General features: G+C 40.4%; 2 protein-coding genes across 5 annotated transcripts in view; both read left to right on the top strand.

Annotated features, from left to right (window-relative positions):
* The window catches only part of LOC100122549 (probable chitinase 2), a 22,192-nt gene extending 1,069 nt beyond the window's left edge, over positions 1 to 21,123 (top strand). The window contains exons 2-6 of one of the 2 annotated variants that reach the window (XM_008211860.3): positions 18,902 to 19,180; positions 19,268 to 19,328; positions 19,404 to 20,044; positions 20,149 to 20,441; positions 20,513 to 21,123. In XM_008211860.3, coding sequence (XP_008210082.1) covers positions 19,268 to 19,328; positions 19,404 to 20,044; positions 20,149 to 20,441; positions 20,513 to 21,029 — 1,512 coding nt within the window. In that variant the 5' untranslated portion in view covers positions 18,902 to 19,180 and the 3' untranslated portion in view covers positions 21,030 to 21,123. Of the gene's footprint in view, positions 1 to 18,781; positions 19,181 to 19,267; positions 19,329 to 19,403; positions 20,045 to 20,148; positions 20,442 to 20,512 lie in introns of both variants that reach the window. The other variant, XM_032598904.1, reaches the window with a different exon arrangement.
* The window catches only part of LOC100122559 (chitotriosidase-1), a 26,804-nt gene extending 1,155 nt beyond the window's left edge, over positions 1 to 25,649 (top strand). Inside the window, exons 1-5 of one of the 3 annotated variants that reach the window (XM_001606120.6) lie at positions 22,795 to 23,539; positions 23,735 to 23,795; positions 23,864 to 24,531; positions 24,711 to 25,003; positions 25,081 to 25,649. In XM_001606120.6, the coding sequence (XP_001606170.2) occupies positions 23,735 to 23,795; positions 23,864 to 24,531; positions 24,711 to 25,003; positions 25,081 to 25,498 (1,440 nt within the window). In that variant the 5' untranslated portion in view covers positions 22,795 to 23,539 and the 3' untranslated portion in view covers positions 25,499 to 25,649. Of the gene's footprint in view, positions 1 to 22,794; positions 23,540 to 23,734; positions 23,796 to 23,863; positions 24,532 to 24,710; positions 25,004 to 25,080 lie in introns of those variants that run through there. The other 2 variants (XM_032598905.1, XM_008211857.4) reach the window with 2 other exon arrangements.

Raw genomic sequence — 25,649 nt, 5'->3', positions numbered from 1 at the left:
TATAGTTATTTTCTGCAAGTCTAAACTTTTCTCTTAATTCTCTGATATAAGTAGGAAATTCACTCAGATCGTACTGCTCAAAATAATTTTTGAAGTTTATATTCCGCATGAGCGTGGTAATTTGACTATGGCTTTTTGTGAGAAGCTCAAAGAACGGGCAAGTCCTGATGAACCTCGTGGATATCATCCTTTCTATCTCTTCAAGGCAGTCGTTATAATAGCTTCTTAAGCTAAAGTAGTCATTGATTATTATCAGGTCTTTCATATCTATCGACGGATCGCAAACTTTTTTCAGGGCCAGCATCCTTATCATCATTTTGACGCTTGAATTGTCCATAACGTCTTCGATGCGCAGGAGAGCGAGGGGCATGCAGCCATTGTCATCCTCGGCAATCAGATCCGCCCCGGCAGACACGAGTAGCTCTATATTCCATGGCCGAAAAAAGCGGCAGGCAAAGTGCAACGCGTACTACCGTCATTCCTAGTTTTTAGAGCTATGTTGGCGCCGTACTTCAGTAAAGCTTCCAGTGTCGAGTTAAAGCTTTTGGCTGCGAGGTGCAGCACGAATTCACCAGTTTTCGTAGTTAATGCATTTGCATTTGCGCCGTACTCTAAGTAGAGTTGAGTCTGGAAAAGAAACAGCACAGATCGGTAAATTTAGATTGGCTTACATGAGTACAATTAGAGTTCAATTAAATCTTTATATAAGTAACTTTATTCCCTCGTTTGCTGGAATTAAGTGCTTTGTTCCCACAAATGCAGGAAAAAAATGTTTAATTTTAAAAACTTGAAAATTTTGAGAATTTTGTTAATAAAGTTTTTTATGCAACACAGGACTAGAGTCGTTGAATATTTCTGCGGGTAGGTTTACTGCACCCGCGAGAATAATCAACGACTTCAGTCCCTTGTTGCATAATGTACTATTACTTACCAATTCATTTTTTCCGAACAAGACGGCCATGTTTATTGGCTGGTCCGGGTGTATATCGTGGTCGTCGAGAGAGACGCCGCAACACCCCGTACAAGCTCCGCAAAAAATTTATAAAAATTAAATACTAAATTATATGAAACAACATTTTAGATTATACAAGAGCATCTTATGCTCCCCCACTCCCAATACGAAGCTACGCGCCACAACTGACAGCTGAGTTCAAAGCGCCACGAGCCAGCCAGCGGCAACAGCAGCAAGCAGCAAGAAAGCGGGGAGAGGGCGCAACACGCGGCTATATCTATATAGACCGAGCGGCGAGCGCAGTGGCGCCATTATAATAAGAGTAGGAGTAGAGAGCGAGCGGCGGCGCGGCGTGCGCATTATATTATAAGTGTGCAAATGATTTTTGTATATATGTGTGAATGAGTGTGTGCAAGTACGAATGTGAGAGTTTTCCCGGCGGCTCGATCCCCACTCTCTCCGTGGCCTATAAAAAGACCCGCACAACCCGTACTAGCTCACTAGCCGAAGCGCAACTTAAGCGCCAGCGCAACTAATGCGCCTAGAAAATTACGCCTTGAGCAGGCCAAAGGCTTAGAATATTTTCAAATATTTCTTGAACTTATACAATTTTTGTATCTCAAATACTTATAAATTTGTCGGGTCAACACTAATAACGCAACTAACGCGTATCAGTCTAGAACTTAGAATTATTTCGAATCGTTTACATACTTAGAAAAATCGTGATCCAAAGCCAATAACGCAAAAGTTAAGCGTATTGTCTTACAAATATATTGTATAACTAAAGCGAACATACAAAAATTTCTGTTATAAAGAATATTAGCAATTTAGGCAATATTCTATCTAAAAAGAATATTGATTGAATATATTTTGTTATTGAAAAGAAATAACATACTATTATTATTGAAATGACTTTCCACTACCTCGTATCCCGGACCTCTCTTATATTATAAAAATACATCAATATAAAATCAAATCTTTATTTGTGATCTGCTGTCAAATTTCAGACGCAGATCAGTAAATGATCATTGCTCTTCTCAAAAATTAAAATCTACGCGCACAAGACCAAGAAGAGTCGTGACCGTTTCAACGCCCTTCTCAATCAAGGTTTTTGCTAGCTCGATGGCATGTTCCTCAGGGGCCGCTATTGGCAAGAAGTGCAACGCATTTGCGCCGTGCTTAATTTCGCATAATCATAAACCCCGTAATTCATTAACAAGGGTATCAGTTCGTTGGCTTTGCGGCTCTGGGCTGCGACAAGCAATGGTTTTGTTCCCAAATTATCCGCTATGTAAGAGGCTTCTCTTTGAAGCAGCATTTCTGTTACTCGGCCATCCCTCACCGCATAATGCAGGACGGTTTGTCCTTCGAAATCTCGTGCATAGTGATGAGTGTGAACTGTGTGATGCGCTGCTCCGACAAGGAGCGCATTTTAAGCAACACGTAAAGGATTGTCGCTGTTATCTGCGCATGCGTCGGAGCAGCAGTGTAATAGTGGTGGGGGTGGATGTGTGACGGCAGGCCCAGCCCGTGGATAAGAGAACTGCAACAGATAACTTGCCGGACGTAGGCAAGTTACCGACCGAGTGGCGCTAGTAGCCAAATGTAAATAGTCTACCTATGTGCGGGTAGATGGCGTACGCGCATGTAACACAGGAGAGAGGGAGCAACTCGGGTATATAAGGAGCCCCGGAGTCAGCAGCGAGCATTAATGATCTGGCTCTCAACTCAGTAACGTGCGAATGGTAGTACTCGCTGCTTGCTCCGGTCTCCACCATACTTAGTAGTCCATGAGCCCCAGGCTCTCGAAGAGTATGTGCGCAGTCCACTCCATCTCCTGTAGGCTGAGATCCAGAATCGCCAACAAATATTTATTAAGAGAATAAATGAATAACTCTTTGCAAAATATAAATAATTTTGACCCTTTATTAGAACATCCTCTCTCATTCCCCCATCAGTTGTGTCATCGGTGCAGGATGTTAGTACCCTGTTCTTAGGTGTCTCATCTGGTAGTGGATTCATGGTGAGATGGTAGTACCTCACACATCAGTTTAATAGCTGCGTGGTTTACCTAAGCGTGTGGGGCGTGCGTAGTGGATAGACCCTACTCACCTCCTTCAACACGCGAGCAGCTCTCCTCTAGTGGGTCTTCTACTTCAGAGCATAGGGAAAGCTTTTGTCCACTCAACAGATATTACGGGTGGATCAGAGTTCGTCATCGTTCTTCGTATGTGCTTGTCTCCTGATTTACTAATCTCGGGTCACGAATTCCTCGCGTTCGCGCTCTAACCCTTCGCGGACCGTTTCAGATAGGTCTAGACGGAGGAGTTTAAAATTTACAGAGTATACTTTGTAAATATGTCTAATTAAATAAATACTATACATACAAATGGCGTGCAATATTTTATAACAGCGCCTGCCTTCAATCCGCCAAAACACGCTTATCCATGGTGTGAGCAGTTCTTTCTTGCACCGAGAGGTTAACACCCGAGTGTAGGATTGCGTCTAGAAATGGCCGTATTCGAAAGGGCTGGCGCTAATGTCAATTTTAACACATAGTCTTATGGAGAAATAAACCATTTATGACCACGACAGCCACTCGAACTTCGGGGACGCCACAGTCTATGCTCACAGAAAGTCAATGGACTTTTGATTCCTCGGATAGTTGCCTGCGTACGTATTGAAGCTGGACTCGCGACAGGCTAGCCTCGTCTCGTGGCCCCGAGTGAATTCGAAGTCGAACGATGGCTCGTCGGCTTGACACGTCACCTCCGCAGAGGATCTTCTGTTTCGGTTAAGGAAGAACTCGGAACTGACACGAGTCACCCTGACGAAGGTATCCTTTACGAGGCTGCGACTGGACTTCTTCTTTTTGGCAGATGTTGAATCCTGCCTGCGGTATTGGTCCATGATCTTCTCCTCGAGCCTCTCCTTCTGGCGCTTGAGATTCACCTGGTCAGTGTATTGCGCTCTTCCTCGTAGAAGTTCTCGCAGGCCTCGTGAGCCTGCATGGTCAGCTGGTGAATCTGCTTCAAGAGCTCGGTGTCCGCTCGACGGCCAAGTTTGCCTTCTTGATTTTGCTCAGCTCGATTTCCAGTTCGACGATCCTCTGGCTCTTGTTGCGCAGCTCCGAATTTTATCGGACTACGGTAAGAGCACTCCTCCTCGAGGATCTTGGTTTTCGTCTCGAGGTTTTTGATCAATTTTTGTCCTCCGCCAGGCGAGTCACCAGTTGATTCTTGTCCTGCAGCAGCTGCTGGAAGGCCACTTTGACCTGATCCAGGTCACTAGCGAGCTTCTATCTGTTCTTGAGAAGGATCTCCTTCTCGGCCTTCAATCTCTGCTTCTCTCCGTAGGGCAGCTGGTACTTCTTCTCTAGCTCACTGCACCTCCTGTCGCTTTTGCGCATCTGTTCGCGCAAGCTTTTATTCTCTTTCTGGACGTCCACGAGTTTGGTCGACTCCTCGTGAATAGAGCTCTCCTTGACCTTGATGGAGTCCAGGAGACTCGATAAATGTTGGTTCTCAAGCTCGAGCTTGAGCATCTGGGACTTGGTACTATTGTTCAGCTGCTCGAACAGACTATTGTCCATGTCGATCGGCGAGGGCTCGTAGGTGTCGATAATAAACCCGCTGTCCAGGGTTTCCTTGGTACTAGCCTTGACGAGTTGCTCGAGCTGAGAATTTTCTTCGCAAAGCTCGCGGTATTTCTCGCGACTGATCGCGCTCTCCTCCTCCATCTGCTGCTTCAGTTGGAAGATATGCTGCTTCAGCTCTGTGACTTGGCCGGCTTTCAGCTTGTAAGTTTCAAGCTGCTCGTTGAGGCTTTTTTTGTTCTCAACGAGCAGTTGGTACTTTTCGTGGATCTCCTTCAGACTACTCTTGTAAAAGTCCACTTTGATGAACTTCTCCTTGTACCGGGCGATTTCCTGCTCCAATCTGTTAGCGCACTCGGTTTTTTCGTGCGCTACGTCACGCACCTCGTCGCGGTATTTTTTGGCGCGTCTTAACTCTGACGCTGAAATTTTAATCGTTGCCAACATTAGTAATTACATAGTCGTGAATCATCAAATAAGTTTGATAAGTAACGTATGATTAGAAACTCACCTAATCTTTCCTTCTCATTCTGCACCTTCGCAATTTCACAATGGGTCTCTCGCAAGTCCTCGTCTCTCTTCCTACTGTTTTCTAAGCCTAATCCTCATCTCTGCTAACAGCTCAGCGTCTTTCCACTGAGACTCTATTCGATTTCATCGACGAGTTGAGGATATTCGTAGTACTTCGCTGCAATTCAGCGCCTCGTCCGAACTCATCTGCATCGTTTGGTTCAACAAGATCGCGTCCTTGTTGACTCCGGCCCTGTTCATGCTTTTCACTTTGATTTTGTAATAGTCCCTCACTCGACAGAGGCTACGAACGATCTCGAAAATTTTGGTAGCAGAGTTGATATCGCCTGCCGGGTCTTGAAGCATCTCTTGGCTGAGCACTATTTCAGGAGCCTGAAGGTCTTGTCTTATGCACTCGGCGATTGCGATTTTGGTTTTCTCTTCCAACTTTTTGATGCTTTCGATGAAGTGCTCTTTCTTGGGACAGTTGACGGCGCAGCCCAACAGAAGTTTGAGCAGAAACTGGACTTCCGAGACGTGAAGGTAAGGTTCTCGGGCGAAACGTGACACGTTAGGAAAGCGGATTACGGCGTGGTTGAGTTCCTCCTAGTAAAAGAGACGGATGTTGCTGAGGATTTTCTTGAGGTTGCGAGCCCGAAGAGAGTCGTCGGCGACCGGTGAAATGACATTGCTCTCCAGACAGTGAAGGTCCCTGTGGAAATAACGAATGTTCGTTTAGATTTTGTTTCTAGGCCTTGCATTTGAATAGCGTTATAATTTAAAAGCGTGTTCAAATTCAGTTAAACTTACATTTGAAGAAAAATATGATGAATTAAAACGCCGTCGATCACCTCTTCGTAAGTGAGCTTCTCAGCATTCAGCGACGGATCCAGGCAACTTGAAAACTGTAAACGAAAAATAGAATGTGGTTTTGATTTGGTTAAATTATTCACACCGAAATCAATAATAAAACAAATTTCGCACTTCAATTTAATGCACGTTTGTAGTGAAAACGATAAAAATATGATATTTCAGATGCTTACCCAAGCGACTAGTTGTCCGTCTAAGAACTTTTCAATCTCCGAGACGCGCATATCGTTTGCCATTAAACTATGCACAAAAATTCTAACTTTAAAACTCCAAGCACCAACACTTATGCGAAACTGAAGCGATCTAATGTAGTCCACCTTTCGGCGTCGACGTTCAGATTAGTTCTGGCCAGCTCTCGACTAGCTCATGCGCCTGTGCCACAATTAAGGAACAAACCCACACCTCCATCCCCTTACCCCTATCCCCCTTCTAAAATTTCGCAATTCAGTCAGCACATACCCAATGTACTTGCTTAGTCGCCCGTATTCTAGGTACAATAAATTTAGTCTGCTCGGTCCAATTACCGGGAACTGGGAATCATACTTTTGCTGATGGGTGGAGTGTCTATAAAATTTGTCTCTTTACCTGCTTATAGATATTTTGTATTTTAGATGGTATATATACAATAGTCCATGGCTCAAAAAAATCAAATCCGAACCAAAAGGGACTTAACCCATTAACGTCCAAAACAAAGAAATCGTAACTCTGTTTTCAACCGTAAATCTATCACATATTCCACGGATATATACAAAGCAAACATACTTTTTCTGAAGTATTTTTTTCTCTACTTTCCATTTCTGGTATCAGAATTGCGTATTTTTCACTCAAAAATCCAATATGGCGACGTTTAAAAGAAAAAATGCAAAATTTCGATACTTTTTTTTTTTAAATCCAATTTCTTGTTGTGTTAACGTTGAGGACGGAACTTTATTTTTCAACTATGAGTGCATAAATGAGTTGTACTTTAAATTCAGTTTGGTCCCGAATCCAGAAATTCAATATGGCGGCTAGAAAATGGTGCCTGAAGCGCAAAATTTTGCCCAAACTTTCACGAATTTTTTTCACGAATATAATGCATTCGACGAAAAAATCAATAAGAATGAAACGTGCTTAGAATCAATCAAGGAATATGTCTAAATTTTTTCACTGAGTTTTGAGCAACTTTTTTATTTTTGCCAATTGGCAATTTATGACAAATTGGAAAATTTCATCGAATCGTCTCGAAAAAATTCAGATATACTTCTTGGTCAATTCTAAGTACTTTTTATTCTCTAACTTTTTCTTATATAACGCTTTGTTTTTGAGTAAAAAATCAAAAACCTTAAAATTCTTAAGATTTTTTGAAATTCAAAAAAAAAATCAAAAACTTTAAAATGTTTTGTTTCATATGCACTTTTTGGTCAATTATGAGCAAATTTACTTCAAATTTGTGCCCGAGTATCTGTCACATTCCAGATGATATGATTTTCGCATTGAAAAATTCTCATTTCTTAGCCGTTGATGTACAACGTTTCCCGACACTTACCGCGTGGAGGTGAATGAGTCAAAGCATCTTGTCTTTTTTTTATCTTTTTATTTATTTTTTTTTCGCTTTTTATTAGGGTTTTATTTATGTTTTTGATTTTTTATAGTTTTATAATTTTTATTTTTTTTTAGGAACTGTTATGATTTTCATAAAACACGTTTTACAATAAAAATTATTGCATTTTTTGCAAAATTTGTTTGTCCTAATGACACATGGCTTGCAACAGCAGAGCTTCTGTTGTTTAAGGGATACTGTTTCATGAACAATGCCATCAACTTTAGGTCTAGTCAGATAGTATTTCACAATATCCATCAGAAATTGTTTTGAACTTTTTTTGTGACTTGGATTAGCACAATTATAAAGTACTACTGCATTGGTGACAGCGGCCTGAAGTAATCTAATAAAAACCACCCACGTCCACTTTTTTGATCGAATGCATGGCATAACATCATTGCAATGGCCATCATGAACATCAACCCCTCCCATAAACCTATTATAAAGATGAAATGCATTAGGAAAAGGTATGTCTATTTTTGATTTTACTTCTTTGGAATATCTTTTCGAGGGTAACAGTGGTGTTACTCCAGATGCTGTAGAAATTATTGAAATCGGTTTAGAATCAATAATAGTAATTAAATTCATTCCGCTCTTCTGATCGTGCTTTGTGGCGTATGTGCCTCTTGTTGATTTTTTATCAATATAATTTTTTTCTTTTATCCTATTTTCTCTAATAGTACCAGTGGAACGTAAACCCATTTTTCTTAAATGTACAAAAAGGTCTAAGCTTGTGAAGTAATTGTCCATGTATAGATGGTAAAGGCCTACTTTACGAAAAGTTAGCGTTGAAAAAAAATTGTCAAGTAAGTTCATTACTACCCGAGTTCCTAAAGCACATTTGGCTAATTTATCCCCAATAGTTGAATTCTTCCCACAGTATAGATCAAAATCTAATAAAAATCCATCTAATGTACATACACCCCAAAATTTCAGACCGAATCTAATTGGTTTGCCGCGAATAAACTGTTTCATACTAGTTCTAGCGTAGCATTTGGCCATCATTTCATCTACAGATATCGCGGTTTGAAAGTACCCGAACAATTTTATGTTTCTACGAAACAGATTCATGACTTGACGAACTCGCCAAGCTTTATCATTGCAATCTTCATCCCCTGGTTTTGATAATTTCAACTTAGATTTTATATTTTCAAATGTACGGCGTCCCATAGCCGATTTCACTACATCACTAGATAAAAAGGGATCATTAGACCAATAATCTCTTTGACTTTTCCTTTTATTGAATGCTGAGAAAAGTATTATTCCTATAAATATATTCAAATCTGACATTGTTAGACTGCAATTATTCATCTTAGTTGATTCTATAATATAATTTTTAATTTCTTTGCAAAAAAATGTCTCAAATAGGTCAACTGGACTCATATTTTTAATGTCTTTCTTATGACTATCAGATAATAATATTTCATTTTCAACTTTGCAGGAATAACTTTTTTCTCCGTCGATCCATTTATAAATATATTCATTTTCCAATTTAGATTGATCATTCGTATAATTATTAGAAGTTTCTGCGTATGTACTCAGTAATAAGTTATCAATACATTCAGAACTAGAATCTTCGTCACTCTGACCAGAACTGCCCGAATCATCTGGATTAGGTACCAAAATATTATGATCATCGTTATCATCAGAATAATCTTCTTCAGACTCTGATTGAGATCTTACATTTCTCCGGCGTTTTGGAGCCATTACAATTTTAAAACTTGAAAAGCTAAATACACAAGTAAAATATTAACGCTAATATTTAGAACACTAACAGTATAGTAGACAAAGAGTGAAAAAACTAAAGATTCTTCAAAATCGATTTATGAACATTCAATGATGATTCACTATTTTGAAATTCAGATAAAAACATTACAAAAGCTTTTGGCAAAATTCGGCAAATTGAATATAGTAATTAAATTCAGACTTTTTCGATTGAGAATTCAATATAGTTTATGAAACAATTCCAAAAGTTGCATAACTCAAATTTTTTAAGGTTTTTGATTTTTTACTCAAAAACAAAGTGTTATATAAGAAAAAGTTAGAGAATAAAAAGTACTTAGAATTGACCAAGAAGTATATCTGAATTTTTTCGAGACGATTCGATGAATTTTTCCAATTTGTCATAAATTGCCAATTGGCAAAAATAAAACAGTTGCTCAAAACTCAATGAAAATCCTGCCTGCGGTATTGGTCCATGATCTTCTCCTCGAGCCTCTCCTTCTGGCGCTTGAGATTCACCTGGTCAGTGTATTGCGCTCTTCCTCGTAGAAGTTCTCGCAGGCCTCGTGAGCCTGCATGGTCAGCTGGTGAATCTGCTTCAAGAGCTCGGTGTCCGCTCGAGGGTCCTACTGGTTTGAAAGGCGCAAAAAGGCTAAATTAGATAGCTTACAAAATAGAAGCGATAGGACCGTAGAAGAGTATTCTAACGTAAGGAAACGGACGAGCGCGATCTACAGAAATAAGAAGCGGGAGTATAAAAAGAATCTTATTAGTATAATACTTCTTCTTGGCAGATATTGAATCCTGCCTGCGGTATTGGTCCATGATCTTCTCCTCGATCCTCTCCTTCTGGCGCCTGAGATTCACCTGGTCAGTGTTGTTAAGGATAAAATTGGTCCAAGGATCTCGGCAATAACTTGAAGTCGAACACAATTTGAATATTATAGGTTAAATCTTTATTTAGGAATATAATCACAAATGAGTAGCGGCCTGTATCACGACCAACTACTCGCACCAAGGGTCAGAGTGCATCTGACTGCTGTCGATCCTTCGTCGATCTGGATCGCCACTGCCCCCCACCTATGCTAATTGCCGCCTAATACGCCGCTGATGGCTGCCGGGGCGTCGCGGAGAGAAAGAGAGAGAGAGAGAGAAACCAAACTTATCGCGCGCGAACCTTTAAATCGTACGCATGACATCTTACACATAAAGGGCCGTCGCCACGTCGCCTCGCTCCTCAGCCGAGAACGTGCCACGGCCCGCCTTTCGGCTTCCCCGTGCAACGTGGGACCCTCAAAGCAATGGAGCAAGCTCCCTTTGGGGTCGAAACAGCCTCGGGGCGCCAAAGCACCCCTAGCTGGGGGCCAGAAGCCACAGAACTCCCAAAATTGGTTCTGCGCTATGGGAGCTCGGCCAACGCGCGCGCCCGCCTTTATCGACATTCACTGTACATTGCGCACTATCCCGTTCTCTCTCTGTCTGTCCGCTCCCCCCGCCGCATCTCCAAGGTACATATCTATATTCTATCCGTAACAAGTGTATTGCGCTCTTCCTCGTAGAAGTTCTCGCAGGCTTCGTGAGCCTGCATGGTCAGCTGGTGAATCTGCTTCAAGAGCTCGGTGTCCGCTCGAGGGTCCTACTGGTTTGAAAGGCGCAAAAAGGCTAAATTAGATAGCTTACAAAATAGAAGCGATAGGACCGTAGAAGAGTATTCTAACGTAAGGAAACGGACGAGCGCGATCTACAGAAATAAGAAGCGGGAGTATAAAAAGAATCTTATTAGGAGAATAGAAACTAACAGTAAGGAAAATAACCCCCGCGAAATGTACAGAGGGATTAACGCCATCAGAAAGGGTTTTAGGAGTAGAGCGCAATTGATGAAGGATGAAAACGGGGACCTCGTAACAAATGACAACGAATTACTGTCGCTGTGGAAAAATTATTTCGATAAATTATTAAACGTGCACGAAAATAGCGAAATTCACACTGCTGAACCCCACGTGGAGGAACCGAGCTACCAAGAAGTAGAGGCCGCGATTAAAAAACTAAAAAACAACAAAGCCGCGGGAAATGACTTTATACCAGCTGAGTTACTCAAATATGGGAGCGTCGAGCTCACTTTCAAAATCTATAAACTAGTATGTGCCATCTGGAAAAATGAAACAATACCCGAAAATTGGAAGGAATCTATCATTATACCGATTTTTAAAAAGGGCGATAAGACAGACTGCAATAACTATAGGGGTATTTCACTTTTAGCAACGTGCTACAAAGTTCTGTCAAACATAATACAAGCTAGACTCACTCCATTCGCGGAAGATATAGTAGGAGATGATCAGTGCGGATTTCGGCGCAACAGATCGACGAGCGATCAAATGTTTACCATAAGACAGTTGTTAGAGAAAAAGTGGGAATTTTGCAAAACCATACACCAACTATTTATAGATTTTAAAAAAGCGTACGACTCTATTAAGCGAAGCAAAATGTATCAAATTCTAGTACTTCTCGGTGTACCGAAAAAACTCGTGAGATTAATTCAAATATGTCTGAACGGAAGCACGGGAAAGGTCCGAGTAGGCGGTAATGTATCAGAACCCTTCATGATACGCGATGGTTTAAAATAAGGGGATGGACTCTCTACGGTGCTGTTCAACTTAACGTTAGAGTATGCCGTTAGAAAAATGCAGGTTAGCCAGATGGGCGCAACGCTTAATGAAACAACGCAGATACTAGGCTACGCAGATGATTTGGATATACTGGGGGATTGTAGGGAAACGGTAGCAAGAAACGCGGAAATCCTCATAAAAGCGGTGGAGTATACAGGGTTAGAAGTGAGTGAATCAAAAACAAAGTACATGATTGTGGATAAGCTAGGCATCTGCAGAGGGGAGGAAGATCTCAGAGTTGGGAATTTTACTTTTGAAAAGGTTAGCGAATTCAGGTATCTGGGTACGACCATAAATGATAGAAACGAGATTAATGTCGAAATAAATAAGAGACTCCATTCGGGTAATGCTTGCTTCTACGCCGTGAGTAATTTACTTAAGTCGAGGCTGTTGTCTAAAAACGTTAAAATAAGAATATACAGGACAATAATACTGCCGGTGGTTCTGTACGGGTGCGAAACGTGGGCTCTCACTAAGCAGGCGGACAATCGTTTTAGGGTATTTGAAAATAAAGTCTTGCGAAAAATATACGGGCCGAAGAAAGATGAGGAAACCGGGGAATGGAGGAGACTACACAATGATGAGTTACACAATCTGTACGCGTCACCAAATATTAACAGAATAATAAAATCGCGCAGATTGGGATGGGCAGGGCACGTAGCGAGAATGGGAGACGACCGTACGGCAGCGCGTGTCATGAAGGGCAGGCCGATGGTAACGCGACCTCTAGGTAGACCTAGACGTAGATGGGAGGACAACGTAAAAGCGGATCTAGTAGAAATAGGACGGGTAGGTGTCGATTGGAGAGGTGCATCTGGGGTGGGGTTGACACAAGATAGGGCAGCGTGGAAGGCTTGCGTAGATGAGGCGATGAACTTTCGAGTTCCAAATGCCATGTAAAAAAAAAATATATATATATACAATAGTCCTGGCACCACTGCATTGTAGCCATAAGTCATAGAGGTTCGAGGATCCGCCAAAGTGATTTTATTGTATTTTTACCTCCATAAAAAGAATCCGCAAGATGTTTTGCACTAAATTAGTGCAATTAGTTATAAACAAATTTATCAATGACTACCAGAATTTCACTTTTTTATTGTGAGGTAAGCGTCGATGCAAATTTTGATAGTATTATATTGCCAAATAAGTAACAAAATATATTCAGAATAGAAATTAACAAAAATAAATAATATCATGCATAAACAATTGAAATATTAAATAATTTTTCTCGTTTTTTTAAAGATTTTATAAAATTGTTGTGCTTATGGAAAAAGAGAGAACGAAATATAACAAAGTTGATGTTTAAAACATTATCTATTATCAAATTTTTTTAATAACTAAACAAATTAAAATTTCTTTTTCAATATTTTACTTCTCATGTTGGTATACGTCCATGCTTTCAGTAGTTGCTTTATCAAATATTTTCTTATGCTATTATATACGACAAAAGTAGTATGCCCCTTCCCTGGTAGAAAGTTAACGAGTCAAAACCGCTAAGATCTTAAGACTTAGTTAACTCATTTAGCTAAAATTTAACTAAAAATTAAAATAAAACTTTGCCAAGAAATCGCTTAGTAGTCAAAATGTCGTTATCAGAAATATTACAACAAATATAGGGCTCAAATTAATAAATGGGTTACGTGCGTATAACTACGCATAATTTTATAAAGTTATATTGCAATTTTTTACCTTTGAATAAAATTGTAACAAATATAATGAAGCCACAATACCGAATAGTTACCAGAAAATAGGAATACAGAAATAGGATAATACGAAGAGGTGATCGACGGCGTTTTAATTCATCATATTTTTCTTCAAATGTAAGTTTAACTGAATTTGAACACGCTTTTAAATTATAACGCTATTCAAATGCAAGGCCTAGAAACAAAATCTAAACGAACATTCGTTATTTCCACAGGGACCTTCACTATCTGGAGTGCGATGTCATTTCACCGGCCGCCGACGCGTCTCTTCGTGCTTGCAACCTCAAGAAAATCCTCAGCAACATCCGTCTCTTTTACTAGGAGGAACTCAACCACGCCGTAATCCGCTTTCCTAACGTGTCACGTTTCGCCCGAGAACCTTACCTTCACGTCTCGGAAGTCCAGCTTCTGATCAAACTTCTGTTGGGCTGCGCTGTCAACTGTCCCAAGAATGAGTACTTCATTGAAAGCATCAAAAAGTTGGAAGAGAAAACCAAAATCGCAATCGCCGAGTGCATAAGACAAGACCTTCAGGCTTCTGGAATAGTGCTCAGCCAAGAGATGCTGCAGAAGGAGATGTAAAAAAATAGATCGAGAGGTTCCTCTCGATTTCCGATTCTCAAATTATTTTAGGCTCGTTCTACCTTATAGGGAGCGAAAATAGATTAATTTATACATGTATTATGACTAGGGACTCTTGCTCTACATCTTGTCTGACGCTCGGAAAACCCTATTTTCGGTCCACTTTATAGGCGCCGAAAATGGTCTTTTTTATGCACGTGTTATAAAAAAGTCTTTTCCTCCCAAGGGAGTAGTTTTTTCCTCACTCTGCAGCCTATCTAATGGATGTGTGTGTGTCTATATAATTATTTTCAAAATTTTGAAAATCATCATAGCTCGTATTTTTTTATAACGACGGCCATTTTCGACCATTTTTAAAATTTTAAGATCTCAGGCTAAGCTGTCCGGTAATGCCGGAAAAAATAATGTTTGCTCGGCCAGGCAACAAATTACCCGGGGCGCAATAAAGGCTGTTTCTGGAATTATGACTTATTGTATTTGTTATAATTTTATTCAAAACATTATTTAAATATTTAAAATTTAATTAATTTTATAATTCATAATTTAATTCTGCACTACTGACCAGTGATTTTATGCAATTAATTATTTTTAAAGTTGTGAAAAATATTCAACTATTTTTAACTGAAAATTAACTAATTTTAGCTAAGCTGCCATCTGCAACAGCATGAGACGTAAACGATTTTTTAGCTAAATCGTAAGCGATAATTTAGGTTATTGGCTTAAATAAGCGAAATTTTAGCTAAATAACCGTTCACATTTCTACCAGGGTTGAGCCTGCATAGTCATTTACACGTACTATTATGCTGCTATGTCGTACGCTGAAAGGTGGATACGATGCAACTGCAGTTATTTAACAAAGACTTAAGTATTATACGTCAGAAAAAAATCAAGAATATGAGGATGTTTGCCAGTATGCGTTAGCACTGTCATGGCCGCCGTAGCTGTTAGGCTGCGTCCAGAAATGACCGTATATGTTAGTACCTATACAATTAGACAGTGGCGTTTTCGGCAGTGCTGCCAATATAATTCAGCTTTCGCTAGTAGGCTGCACCTTACCTCAAAAGCCAAAATACATTGGCAGCACTGTAGATAACGCTACTGTCTACGCAGGTGCTAGCGTACGGTCAATTCTGGACGCAGCCTAATACATGTTATATACATAGATGTGCTAGCTAGTCTGCCGTGTACTCATGCGTCTAGCGCAAGGAGATCGTTATTTAAACTAACCTAATTTTTCGCACAATTACTGCGACTTTTGCAAAACCCAAGGCATTTTTATAATCCGCAATTAAATTACGTTTTATGCTACTCTTATGCCAATATACAGTTTTTTAAAAATACAAATAGGTAACCTGATATTCTATGTAGCGAATACCTAGAAATAACCTGTACATTGGCATAAGAGTAGCACCAAATGTTTGCAATTTAATTGTGGATTATAAAAATGCCTTGGGTTTTTCAAAATTCGCAGTAATTGTGCGAAAAATTATGTTGGTTTAAATAGCGACCCTCCTCCACGCATAATACGCTAGGCATATTATTTTATAGGTGCGGCAGCCATGACAGTGCTAACGCGTACTAGCGCCCTCTGGCTCAAAGTTGCAGGGCAAACATGCTCATTGACGTGTTGTGTTCTGAAACATTAAAAACAGAATAAATTCTATAATATTCAATTTATTTATTAATTGACTTACTGATGTTTTCGTTATTGAAATAATTGTGGAAAATTCCCAAATTTGTGTATAAATAATTTGTATCATTCCTAAGAAAAATTATTGAAAAATTACCATACTAATGTTATACATTTTTTAGTGTTCTTAACAATAAATTAATAATTCAATTATTTATATTTTTTACATTATTTATTTTTCTTAATTATATATTATAAATGTATTTTGTTACTTATTTAGCATTATAATACTATACAAAATTGCATGGACGCTCTTTTCACTTTAAAAGAGTGAAATTACGGTAATTATTCATAAATTTGTTTATAACTTGTTATTATACCAATTTAGCACAAAACGCGGCCACTTATGAACAGCGCCAGGACTAGGAATTAAGTATATGAATGGTATAAGTATGCTATTCAGAAGTATGCCGATTTTCGAGGTCTGGTATCTAGTGATATGTATCGGACCATAGCTGGGACTGTCTTGAAATCCACTGTACGAGATTTTGCATGTTTTTTAGTCCTTTAAGAAGTAGCATGTATGTAAACCTCGTTTACTAAATCGACTAACTTACTATCATATTATATTGTATATATTTCTATATATAACTTTTAATATTAGCCAGGTATAATAACCGAATTGAATGTAAGCCAGAAACGATTTCTGCCATGAGTGAATGTCCAGCGCCTAAAATTCGCGTCGTAGAAATTTTGGCACCGAGTCATTTAACAAGATATTATATTTTTGTTATAAAAACCATTGTGCAAAGTTTTATCTTAACCTATTCGTCAGAATTCCGCATTCAGAATTTCAGTTAGTATTTTTTTTATCGAAACATTATTCAATCGACTGAAAACTTTTAGACCACATTACCATCACACTTATGTAAACATTCCAGAAAAAAAAAATTATGTTGATTTGGATTATTTCTGCAATTGATGCGTAGAAGATTAACTTTAATGATAAAATTCGATCTTATCGAATATAATTAATTGCTTTTTAAGTACGTACATACTTACTTTAATATAAGTGCTTTTTATGTACATATTTACTGATGCTTTCAATTCATCTTTTACTTCAAATGAAGAAATGTGGTCACTACAAAATAATTTCTGTCGCGAACACATGATAACTTCCATGTGTAGGAATAACAATGGAATTTTACTGAAATTTGCTCAGCCTTTCCAAAGGGAAAGATAAACACGTTTCAGTTGATGTATACCGTTTGAGACGTTCCAATTTTTTTCTGCTTTCAATTTTTTCTATAATGCATATATAATTATAATTATAACTTTTTTCATGACAAAGAAGTAGTAGACTTTCATTACTATAATTTTCATTTTATTCCCCGAAAAGATTAAATTGACTACTTAAATAGTTACTTGTAAATCAAATTAAGGTATTGCAATAGTTACTTGTAAATAAATTTAAGGTATTGCAAAAATTAAGATTATTATTCTATTTACGCAGGAATTATTAATTGAACCTGTTTGAACCAGCCACAATTGGATTTTGGTAAAACCAAGTCATTTAGATTAATCGATGAATGCGTGGGGAACGAGTTATTTACAAAGCTGACGTGATATTTGATATTTAATGTATAGCTATTACACCAAACAGCGTCAGATATGTCTTTCGCTACTACGTCAGAAATATTCGCATAGATTTTTTTACAACTGCGTTATTGTAAATAGAAGCTATGTCTAGCTTGTTCAGCGGTGTTTCATACATGAAAGTGTCTAGCAACAATGACTGTCGATGCCTTCATCATGCAAATGAAAAATCGTCACTCCGACACTACATAGTCGATAGATTAGCTACTACTAGGTATTTCAACTATTCGGATCAACTGCTACTTATCTATTGATCTATGTGAACTTTTTCCCTACGGCGTAAAATCACTTACGATATTCAATGAACAAAGCAAATAGTTAAAAGGGCGTATAAGCAACTGCGCTTATGTTATCTGAATAAAGCAAACAGATTACAACTGTAACGTCGTCAAAACAGCTTTGGGAGGCCATACGTCGAATGTGTACCGTTGAAAAATTTTTTGTATCACCACTATTAATATTTTGGTAAACGACAAAATACAAATTACATTTTAAAAGACATTGCAATTATTTTCTGTACGAAAATTAATACAAATCCTTGGAACCATCCTACCAAACTAAATTATAATATCTGGGCTTCTGCAGACTAACTATGTTGTTTGAATAAAGGGGCGGAGGGGGGGGGGTCCAATAGATAGACTTGGACTTCATCATTTATTGCTTAGTTGAAAAAGTACGTAGCCAATTATCTGAATACATATAGCGGAATAAGTAATATAGCTTTGCACAGTATTTTTTTCTTTAATCAAGAATATCTGAAAACGCAGTTTTAAAGAAATGTGCATAATATTTAATAGGTTTTCGGTACAAGTGAAAATTGTAATAAATATACGTGCAATTTTTCGAAGAACTAGAATGATTCGATATTTTTCAATATTTGCAGATACATGAAGTTTCTATGTTGTATTTGCACTTAGTTACAACAATGGCATTCAACTACAGAACATCATCTAAAAATGAGTCACAATTGGCGGGTTTTTTGCTTAAACGTCACTCGGCGTCCAACTGTGTAAATTGCTAGGCTTAAAACGTACGATTTTCTCTTCATTCATTAACTGAATTTTAATTGATGAAAGTAGATATTTGCATACATTCTTCACAGAGTGTACATACGTCATGCGAATAACAAGATTTACGTTGCGGACTGAGTATCATATCTCCCATTAAAATAAAAGATAAACTAACAAACCGCTGATGAAAACAAGTTCGTGCATTAATAATTTGATAAAAACTATATTTTAATTCGTTATACTGCTAATTTTACAAACAAATTTATCATTTTTTGCAAGTTTGATTGTTCGATTATATTTTCACAGATTTTGAATACGCAGTGTTGAGTATGGAATGTATGAATAGACAGACCTACGGTTAATATAAACAATAACTTTTATCAATATCTTGAATCAAACTTTCCTCAATATATTATACCGATATAGGATTAGCCGCGCATTATCGAGAAGTATCAGCCTCTAGGATAACCTTCAACCGCATTTCGGCGTATCGGCTATCCAGCTGTTTAAATTCGACACGCGCTTAGCGAAAAAAAAAGAAAATATTACCTTTTATTCAAAAAGTCGTCACGGTGTCATACATCAAACAATGTAAGCACTGCTTTCTTGACATAACTAGCAAAAACGCGTATATAATGGAGCCACAAGAACAGTCGTCAGATTAATACGAATTCCACCGTTCATCTGGCACGACTAATTTACAAGGTGAGTTCGTTGGATCGGTGTAGCATCACCTTTTATCGATAACATTTTTTTCTTCAATTCAATAAGTTTCCATTCAATCCATTCTAGATGCGCGCAATCGCCATAGTCCTGGCAGCTCTGCTGGCCATGGCCACAGCCTCGAGCGACAGTAAGTGGACCACGATTTTCTCCTCGACAATGTGAAATTCACTCGATGGTTACAACGATATTCTTTCTTCCGCAGAAAAGGTCGTCTGCTACTTCGGCAGCTGGGCGGTCTACCGACCAGGAAACGGTCAGATCGACATCTCCGACATCGATCCTACCCTCTGTACCCACTTGATCTACTCCTTCGTCGGTCTCGGCGAAGACGGCAGTGTCAATAACCTCGACGCCTGGAACGACCTTCCCAGTGGCAAGGACAGCTTCGGCCGCTTCAATGCTCTGCGTCAAAACAGTCCAGACACCAAGACCATGGTTGCCATCGGTGGTTGGAAGGAGGGCTCTGCCAAATACTCTAGGGTCGCCGCTAACCCCAACCTCCGCAAGAGGTTCGTCGAGAATGTCGTGGCTTTCGTCAAGAAGTACAACTTCGACGGATTCGACGTCGACTGGGAATACCCAGCCCAGAGGGATGGATCACCAGCTGACAAGCAGAACTACGTTCAGCTGCTCAAGGAGCTCAGACAGAGGTTCGACCAGGAAGGTCTGATCCTCAGTGCTGCCGTTGGTGCTGCTGAAGGCTCCGCCAGTCAGTCTTATGACATCGCTGGAATTTCCAAGCACCTGGACTTCATTAACCTCATGGCCTACGACCTCCACGGTTCCTGGGACCACAAGACCGGCATCAATGCTCCGACCTACGGCAGCGACACGCTTAACATCGTAAGTAAAGATTCGACGATTGTTTTCTCACCGAATATACACCGATCGACAGCGCAATTCTGTGTCATGGATAGAACTAGCATTAATAAGCATATCTTCTCCAGCAAGCTGTGATCAACTACTGGCTGCAGCAAGGCGCCCCGTCAGAGAAGCTCGTTCTGGGTGTTCCATTTTACGGTCGCGGCTTCACTCTGGCCAACTCTCATATGAACGGAATTGGCGCCCCCACCAATGGCCCATCCCGTGCTGGACCCTACACCCAGGAGCCCGGTATGCTGGGCTACAACGAGATCTGCGAGAAGTTCCTCAACGAGAACTGGCACGTCGAGTACGACCAGGAGCAGCAAGTGCCCTACGCCGTCAGCGAGAACCAGTGGGTCGGCTACGACGACGAACGGTATATATTATATGCAACACCGCGCTATTATTTATTCGTATTCTGAATGACTAAGGTTTCGGTCTTCACAGCTCCCTGACCGAGAAAGCTGGTCTGGTGAACAAGCTCAACCTCGGCGGTATGATGGCCTGGTCCATCGAGACCGACGACTTCAAGGGTGTCTGCGGTGAGAAGTTCCCTCTCCTCAAAACCATCAACTACGCTCTTCGTAACGGTGTCGTCTCCTCGCCCAAGCAAGCCCTGAAACAACAACAGGAACCACAGGAACCTACTTACCAGGAACCCGAGCAGCCCAGCTACCAGGAGCCCAGCTACCAGGAGCCCAGCTACCAGGAGCCCAGCTACCAGGAGCCAAGCTACCAGGAGCCCAGATACCAGGAGCCTGAGCAGCCAGCCCAGCAGCCGAACCCCACCGGTGTCTGCAAGACCGAGGGATACGCCCGCGATCCTCAGCAGTGCAACGTCTTCTACTACTGCCAGGCCTTCAATGGCGAGTTCATCACCAGCCAGTTCGTCTGCCCCGGACAGCTGGTCTTCGACCTCAAGACCAACGTCTGCAACTACAAGAAGTTCGTTTCCTGCTTCTAGGATTGAGGATAATGAATAATTTTCATTTCAATGACATATGATAATTAATTGATTAATTTTTGTTTTTAATAAAGTACTTTTATATTTAACAAAATTTGTTTGTTGCTTACTGCGAAGACGATTTTTGTAGTTTCTGTTGTATGACAAAATTATCACAAGAAGATGTGTTCAGTTTTCATTGAAGAGCAGAGATCTAATTATTCGAGCGATTATTTTAGAATCATAGCTCGTGAAAAATTAGGCTTATCTGTTGAAGTTTGTCAAATAATACGGAATATCGGAAGACTTGATACGTGGAAAAGATAATTAGATTCTGAATATTAAATTTTCTCCTATCGCCTTGAGATAAAGTAAAAAGCAAATTATGGGCACATTTATGGCGTATTTTGTTAATTTGCTTGAACGAATAAATAGGTATTATCGTGTTATTTATATAAAATATAATGCGTTGATAAAAAGAAATATCAACATAACATAAGTATATAACTATTTAAAATATGACTAAACTTGAAAACAGTACGTAGATAAAATGTATAAATCCTAATTTGCACTTGAAAATTTTAATGATTTTAACATTTTTATTAATTTTGGAAAATTCTAAAAAATTTTTTGAATGCTGGAAATCAAATGTACTGGCTCTGCCGCGGGAGTGCAAAATATATTAGTCTTCGTCGCGAGAAATGCAAAAGTACTAGTTTTTGCTGCGAGTACTGCAAATGTATGTAGTTTTCGTTTAGAGCGACGATAAAATTTTAAAACTAAAGCAGAAGAAAAGAGCTTTAGTTTTAACCCCGCGATGGTTGAAATTGATCGCTCGGAGCAAGAGTTACAAGGATTCTAAAAACAGGAAAAATACCTGGTTTTCGTTAAAAATCGAAAAATTGGCGATTTTCAAGCCTAAACAACTTCTGACCGTAGACAACCATTTTTAATCTACCGGACCTTAAATTAATTCTTATATCTGATATACTTCAAGCCTATTAATACACATGTTTGGATTGTGCCTCCAGACAAAAAGTTGGTTTTCGTTTAATTTTATAGTATATATAATTTTATAATACATATAATTTTTCCCGTGTTAAATTCCCATAAGAGAATTTAAACCGCCCCGGAAAAAATTTCGCAAGCGAACGGCGATGCAAGAACCAAGAAAAGTTGGTGTGGTAGGCGCGCTCTCAATTTGAAATTTTCAATTTTTAGTACCCGAGTTGTTTCCACTCGGTCGTGGATTTGCGCATGTTTTTCAACTTATAATTTTTGCTGGATAACAATTAATCATAGAAGATGAGCTAAGAGTACTCGAGTTTGAAAATTTTGCTGCCTTAAACCTCAGATTTTCTGTAAAGTATCACGAACTTTGTTTTCTCAGACTCCCAAGGCTCACCTTTTTATTGCACATCGACTAAATGAGTTTACATTGACAGTAAAAACGTGATTCTCTGTAATTTCAACACTGATGTTTGTTACCTAAAAGTATATAGGATCATGAAATTAACTACTTTAATTACGCTTTGATTGATTCCAATTGACAAAAAAAGCATAATTAAAAAGTACATAGCAATTCTTATTTGTTATGGTCCTAACTAATATTTTATCGAGCATGAGCTTGTAGTTCTAGCCATACGCAAGACACACACATACACAACTTCTTCGATTAGATAAATTTTACATGTATAGAACCGTACGTAACTGATAGTCAATTTATCACAAAGCATTTTTAAAATTACCCTCTTCAAGAAAGCAACAACTGACATATCCCATTTTTTTAACACTACTTTGCAAATATTCACATTCTATTACAACTGTTCGTTTCTAGTCCTTCTCAAAAAAGTGTCGTCCGCAAAAATCATGCAGATTTCTCGTGAAATTGTCGAGCACCAGATTTCGATATTAAGTTACTTTACCTTCCATATCAATACCCGGAAAAAATAACTTGTCTACACCTATATCTCACCGGAACATACTGCGCAATAGATTTCCATCCGCTCTACTGTCGAAAAATTAATTCGTCCGATCTTCGATAAATTTCAACTAGGTATTTTTTTCCACGATGTAAGTAAATATAAACTCGCTCGGGTGTGTTAACAAGATGAAAACCTTGTATAATCTTCATTGTTTATCTCCGTCGTCGCGCGAAATTCGTGAATGAAATGAACTCGAGCATATCCGATTACCACGTTACATTGACTCCAGCTGTTTGTCGCGTAAATCATTCACTCATCTCTCCACCCACGTAATAATGTACTGCGAGATCGAGCTTTGGGAGCCCGTAATACGTCAATCGTTCGGCCAGCTGTTCAAATTCGACGCGGAGATCGATGGCGCACGCGTCAAATTGATCTGACAATTGCTCTTGATTGATTTACTATCCGGATCTGCCAAGCGTAATAACCCCCGTTTTTCTGTTGTTTAATTTCAACGAAAACGAGGTGTATAAAATCTCGTGGCGGTATCCACGATCATCACACACTCTCGAATAGCCTCGTCCATAGCAGAACGACGAGTCGAAGGTAAGTTTTATTGATAAAGTCATCTTTTTTCCACCGAGTCGTAGATGAAAAATCGAGTACACAGATAGCGTAGAGTTAACGGGACTGATTAGGCTTTCGCAAAGTCGCGATATCGGTGCACGACTCTTTCAGTAACGTTGTTCCGGGCATAGTCGAAGGATCTATGATTAAACAGTCACACGTTTCTACTTGCAGATGCGCGCAGTCACACTGGTCTTCGCTGGCCTCTTGGCCCTGGCCACAGCTTCGAGCGACAGTAAGTGATCTTTATTACATACGCATTACTCATCGGATCAATCCTCTAATGGTCATTTTTTCCCGCAGAGAAAGTCGTCTGCTACTTCGGTAGCTGGGCCGTCTACCGTCCCGGCAATGGCAAGTTCGACATCTCCTACATCGACCCCAGCCTTTGCACCCACTTGATCTACACCTTTGTCGGTATCAGCGAGAGCGGCGACGTCAAGGTCTTGGACGCTTGGCAAGACCTTCCCGACAACTGGGGCAAGGACGGTTTCGGCCGCTTCAACGGCCTGCGCGAGATCAGCCCCCAGACGAAGACTCTGGTGGCTATCGGTGGCTGGAACGAGGGCTCGGCCAAGTACTCCAAGGTCGTGTCTGACCCCAACCTTCGCAAGAGGTTCGTCGACAACGTCGTCGCCTTCGTGAAGAAGCACAACTTCGACGGTTTCGACGTCGACTGGGAATACCCCAACCAGAGAGGTGGAGCACCCGCCGACAAGAAGAACTACGTTCTCTTGCTGAAGGAACTCAGGGAGAAGTTCGATAAGGATGGCCTGATCCTCAGCGCTGCCGTCGGCGCCGCCGAGGTCTCCGCCAGCCAGTCTTACATCATCTCCGAGATGTCCAAGTACCTGCACTTCATCAACCTCATGGCTTACGATCTCCATGGTATCTGGGACAAGAAGACCGGTATCAACGCTCCGCTTTACGCCGGATCGTGGGAGAGTGGAAACGAACGAGGTCTCAATGTCGTAAGTGTATTGTCTGGATTATCTCTAGTAAAAAGCGGTTATCCGCTTGATGATGCGCGTGTTTGTTGATAAGTGCAGGCGGTGAGTTATTTTCGAAACAGGAATTGACGCAGCTCTGCTGAAAACAATAGCTCGTCATAGATAACGTAATCGCTGATTATCGATTTTTTTTTGCGCAGAACGCCTCAATCCACTACTGGTTGGACCAAGGCGCCCCGGCTGAGAAGCTCGTCGTGGGAGTTCCCTTCTACGGAAGGGGCTTCACCCTGGCCGACCCGAAGAACAATGGAATCGGTGCCCCAGCCAACCAGCCCGCCACTGCTGGTCCCTACACCCGCGAGCCTGGTATGCTCGGCTACAACGAGATCTGCGAGAGCATCAAGAAAGGTGGATGGCAGGTCAACTTCCAGGAGGAACAGCGCGTCCCCTACGCCGTCAAGGGCAACCAGTGGGTCGGCTACGACGACCAGAAGTAAGTGTACCCTAATTCCAACCTTTATGCAAGATACGATTATGACTGACGTCTCGATTCGCTTCTTCCATCGTCAGATCTCTCACCGAGAAGGCCAACTACGTCAACTCCCTGGGACTCGGCGGTATGATGGTCTGGTCCGTCGAGACCGACGACTTCAAGGGTGTCTGTGGTGAGAAGTACCCCCTTCTCAAGACCATCAACCACGCTCTTCGCAACGGCGCCGCTCCACTGCCCACTCGTCCACCACCAAAGACCACCAAGGCTCCGACCACCGAAGCCACCAACGAGCCCAGCCAGCCCGAGCAGACACCAACCCCAACTGGCATCTGCAAAGCCCCGGGGTACGTTCGTGACCCCAAGCAGTGCAGCGTCTTCTACTACTGCCAGCCCAACGGTAAAGAGTACATCATCAACAAATTCAACTGCCCAGATCCACTAGTCTTCGATCCCAGCACGAACGGCTGCAACTACGCCTCCAGTGTTCAATGCTGAGACGGTTGCGGATCGGCAGGCGCACCGACTTCTCATTATGACGATGTTAGATCAAATGTGTATAGATCGACGAGTTATTGTTTGACTTTTGTTAGTTTTTTTTTTGTTAATTATTAATAAAGTTACGTTTCATAACTGTTGTTTAATTATA

This window comes from Nasonia vitripennis, chromosome 4 (assembly GCF_009193385.2).
Source record: "Nasonia vitripennis strain AsymCx chromosome 4, Nvit_psr_1.1, whole genome shotgun sequence".
NCBI lineage: Eukaryota > Metazoa > Arthropoda > Insecta > Hymenoptera > Pteromalidae > Nasonia > Nasonia vitripennis.
This window is presented reverse-complemented; position numbering and strand designations above follow the sequence as displayed.